The 4217-nt window shown below is 31.9% G+C and overlaps 1 protein-coding gene across 2 annotated transcripts; it reads left to right on the top strand.

The window, feature by feature from the left end:
- The first annotated feature begins 287 nt into the window (after positions 1-287).
- Positions 288-2890, top strand: LOC105787712 (pentatricopeptide repeat-containing protein At5g47360). 2 transcript variants are annotated; one of them, XM_012614240.2, is made up of 3 exons: positions 288-461; positions 962-1024; positions 1182-2890. In XM_012614240.2, the coding sequence occupies exon 3, from the start codon at positions 1190-1192 to the stop codon at positions 2807-2809; it is 1620 nt and encodes a 539-aa protein (XP_012469694.1). In that variant the 5' UTR covers positions 288-461; positions 962-1024; positions 1182-1189; the 3' UTR covers positions 2810-2890. The 2 variants fall into 2 exon arrangements, with proteins under 2 accessions (XP_012469694.1, XP_012469693.1); XM_012614239.2 differs by lacking the exon at positions 962-1024 and having other exon boundaries at positions 289-461.
- The last annotated feature ends 1327 nt before the right edge of the window (positions 2891-4217 follow it).

The raw sequence follows: 4217 nt of genomic DNA, 5'->3' as shown, positions 1-4217 counted from the left end.
CTTGGTTAAAATCGAATTAATCGATTAAATTTGATTCACTTAATTCAATTAAATCAATTTTAATTTCAAATCGATTTGAGAGACTAATTCAATTATTTTAAGTCAATCGATTTTAAAATCTAATTCAATTAATATAACTTATTAATTTTATATATTTTTAAAATATAAATATCATACTCATTTTCCAATCCCCAAATAAATTCATTATACACAAGATCCAAGCTATAAAAATTAAAGCCCAATACAAATTCTAAAAACTAAAAAACCCAAATACAAATTTTAATTCATTTAAAAAAGAAAAAATTTTAAACGAATTAAAAATAAAAGCCTAAATCTATGGTGAACAGCCTTGAACTGAACCAGCAAACCCAACGCCGGTGGGTAACAGCTCATCGCCTTCAACCTTTCTCGGACCTCGGTTGCCGCCTTGCTCATCGGAAAACGCCTCGTCACCGGCCACTGTAAGTTATTTTTGGCTTTTGCCACATTTAATCTACTGTATATAGCTGTTCAATCTTTCTTTTAAAACTATTTAATCTATTGATGTTCAACTTTGTCGTCTTGCTCATCGCCTACTTTTCTTTTACCCTAAAATTAGTTTTGGCCCATTTCGAAATTCTATGGTAGTCATTTGAAGTAGTAGCCAAATGAAACAGGTAGCTTATGACTTTCGATTAGCTTTCCAATTAATTATGGTTGTAAATTGAGTTTTTTGTTGCGATCAATTATGGGAAATTCAATTATTTACTACAAATTTACTTTCATTATGGTTTGTGTAAATTAAAAAAAAAAACAGCTTTTTTCATGATATTTTTTCGGTATGATTAACCGACGGGACCGACCGACTAAACTCAGTTGTTATTCCGGTTTCCGTCAAAGTGAATTTCGTTTCCGATTATAATTTTTATAAAATTCGGTTTTGCTTTTCCACTTTGATGAAGTTAATGTGTTAAAACTGCAGGTTTCGATTTAACAATCTTTCAATGTAATAGAAGCTTAGCCATCACTGACTTGTGCTAATATGGTAATAATTTTTAGGAAATGTCGTGTTTCCGCTTTTACACACCGGACTCATATTTGAACATCAAACACGGATATATGCTTGATACTGTTATGTTTTTAATAAAATGAAAATCATACATAATTGTGAGTTACCTTAATGCTCTATCGTTATAATGCAGGGCCATATATGAGGTTATGGTTGCCTGGCTATGAGTTGATGCCACCGTACTGGGCCACATTCGAACAACTCGGTACACCTGGCCTCATTCTTGCCAAAACTTATCCAACTTCATTCGGAAACAATCTCGTAAGATTTTACCTCATTGTTTTGTTCAACCTCAACTCTTGCAAAGACACTAAATTCCCCCACAAAGCAATGCCAATTGCTTCTCTCTCTAGATTGATTTCACTTTCAATTCACACTAAACAAAGCAAAATTTTCAATCTTCAATTCAGATCGGTCTCCTCTGCCGACAAATTTTTCACTCTTTTAGAGAAAAACCAAAGCAATATAGAGAAAACCTTAGCTTTAGTCAATGCCAAATTGGACCCAAACTGTGTTTGTGAGGTGTTAAAAAGATGTTCTTTTGATATATCTCTATCTCAAATAGGTTTAAGGTTTTTCATATGGGCAGGTCTTCAATCAAATTGTAGGTATAGTTCTTATATGTACAACAAAGCTGCTGGATTTTTGAAAATTAAGCAAAACCCATTTCTTGTTTTGGATGTTATCAAAGCTTACAGGATGGAAAAGTGTTCAGTTAACCTTAAAATGTTTAAGGTTGTTTTGAATTTGTGTAAAGAAGCTAACATTGCCGATGAAGCTTTGTTGCTATTGAGGAAAATGCCTGAATTTAATTTACGTCCGGATACTACTGCTTATAATGTGGTTATCAGGCTGCTTTGTGAGAAAGGGGATATGGATATGGCTCATAAATTGATGAAAGAGATTGGCTTGATTGATCTTTATCCCGATATGATGACTTATTTTGCAATGATCAAGGGGTTCTGTAATGCTGGTAGATTGGAGGAGGCTTGTGAGTTGTTTCAGGCTATGAAGGGGCAAGGGTTTTCTCCAAATGCTGTGACTTATTCCGTGCTTCTCGAGGGTATTTGTAAGTACAGGAGTACGGAAAAGGCATTGGAATTATTAGGGGAGATGGAGAAAGCAGGTGGGAATTGTAGTCCAAATGTAATCACATATACATCTGTGATTAAAAGCTTTTGTGAGAAGGGTCAAACAATAGAGGCATTGAGGATTTTGGATAGAATGGAAGCTTGCCAGTGTGTTCCTAACCGTATAACTGTTATTACTTTGATCACGGGTCTTTGCACCGAGGGACATGTCGAAGAAGCATATAAGTTGATCGATAGAGTTGCCGGACGTGGTGTTTCCAATAGTGATTGCTACAGTTCTCTTGTATTGGCTTTGATTAGGATTAATAGACTCAATGAGGTAGAGAAGCTCTTTAGGAAAATGTTAGTAAGTGGGGCTAAACCTAGTGGCATTGCTTGTAGTACCATGATTAGGGAGATCTGTCATGAGGGACGAGTGCTAGATGGTTTTTGCTTATACAATGAAATCGAGCGGATTCAATACATTTCATCCATCGACACTGACATCTATTCTATTCTTTTGGTTGGCTTGTGTCGGCAAAGCCATTCAGTTGAAGCTGTGAAGCTTGCTAGGTTAATGCTTAGAAGAAGGATTCACTTAGAAGCTCCGTATGTCGACGAAATCGTCGAACATTTGAAAAACTCTACAGATAAGGAGCTAGTTACTCAACTCAGTAGAATTGCAAGTTGATATTCTTGAACAACTATTTATTGTACTGTAAGATTCTTTCCAGGGTTTTATAATAATCAAATTAAATTACTGTTTTTGTTATATCACTTGTTATATAGATCAAAGAGAACTATCCACTGTCCTTTCAAGGTTTCTATCCCATTGAATTTGAACTTCCAACTTTCTTTTTCAATTCCATTGTTTCTCAATAGGTAAAAGTAACAGGAGTCTTGTTTGTACTGAGAGTCAAATTTTATTTTGTCCCTTCTATTAAAATTGGGTAAGTTAGTCTTTATGCATTAAATCAAACAGCAGACTAGTCCTTCGGTTAAAATTTGTATCCATTTCTATTGTTAAAAACTGGTTAATGTACATTAGAGTGAGGTACACGTGGTGTGTCACTTGTAACTATTTTGTTATTTTATTATTAATCATGTCAGTTTTTAATAATAGAAATAGATAAATATTTTAATGTTAATGATACTTGTATTCAATGATGAGTTTACAAGTTTTTCATAATTATTTAGACCAAACGTGTTGATTGTGCAAACGGTATATCGAAATCATTGAACTTTTATATATATATATATATATATATATATATATATATATATATATATTGTATTGAATTGATACCATTAGTAGCTTTTTGGAATAAAATTCAACTCTACATTAGTACAATTTAGTGGCAACTAGTGGAAATCAATCAAAATCCAGAGAAATTGAGGGTCGGAATAAAATTGTATATTTTATAATAGTAAAAGTAAAATTTCATCATCTTAATAGTTTATATACTAATTTTGTTCTCATTCTTGAGAGGCAAAGTGTAATTTTACATATGCTAATTTAAATTATTTAAAATTATAAAAGGATTAAAGGTGATTACGCTTTGTATACTGAAGCATGGACGAAGTTAGAAAATTATTTTAAAGAAAGTTAGATATGAATTATGAATTACTAGAGGAATTAAAGTACAATTTTATCATTATATTAAAATATAAATTTCTCTGTTAATTATTTTTTTCCCAATAATCATTTAGGTTTTAAAAGTTCATATTTTTGTCATTCAAATTTTTTAATTATTTTTACTAAATCGAATTTAGCAGATAAGAAAAGGAGATGTTAAATGATTGAGGGTATAAATTTAGCCAAAAAAGTCTCTGTGATGTTAAATGATTGAGGGTATAATTTTAGGCAAAAAAGTCTCTGCATGTAAGAAACTGTTTGAGCAATCTTTTTCAGGGCGTGTGCATACCTGACCCTGCAATTGCCTTGCATGCATTTAATGAGCTTTGAGGCAGCTAGCTTTTTAATTAGATTTTCATAATTATTTTAATAACATTCATTTTTTTTTCTTAGAAGCTTTAATTTATTGATATGAGTTTTAAATATATATATATATGTGTCAATTTTAATTAAATTATTATTT

This window comes from Gossypium raimondii, chromosome 2 (assembly GCF_025698545.1).
Source record: "Gossypium raimondii isolate GPD5lz chromosome 2, ASM2569854v1, whole genome shotgun sequence".
NCBI lineage: Eukaryota > Viridiplantae > Streptophyta > Magnoliopsida > Malvales > Malvaceae > Gossypium > Gossypium raimondii.
Note: the sequence above shows the minus strand (reverse complement) of the source record. Positions and strands in the feature narration are given on the sequence as shown.

Bases quoted from the DNA above. Each gene is read 5' to 3' on its own strand.
- LOC105787712 (XM_012614240.2), top strand. From the start codon at position 1,190: ATGAGGTTATGGTTGCCTGGCTATGAGTTGATGCCACCGTACTGGGCC.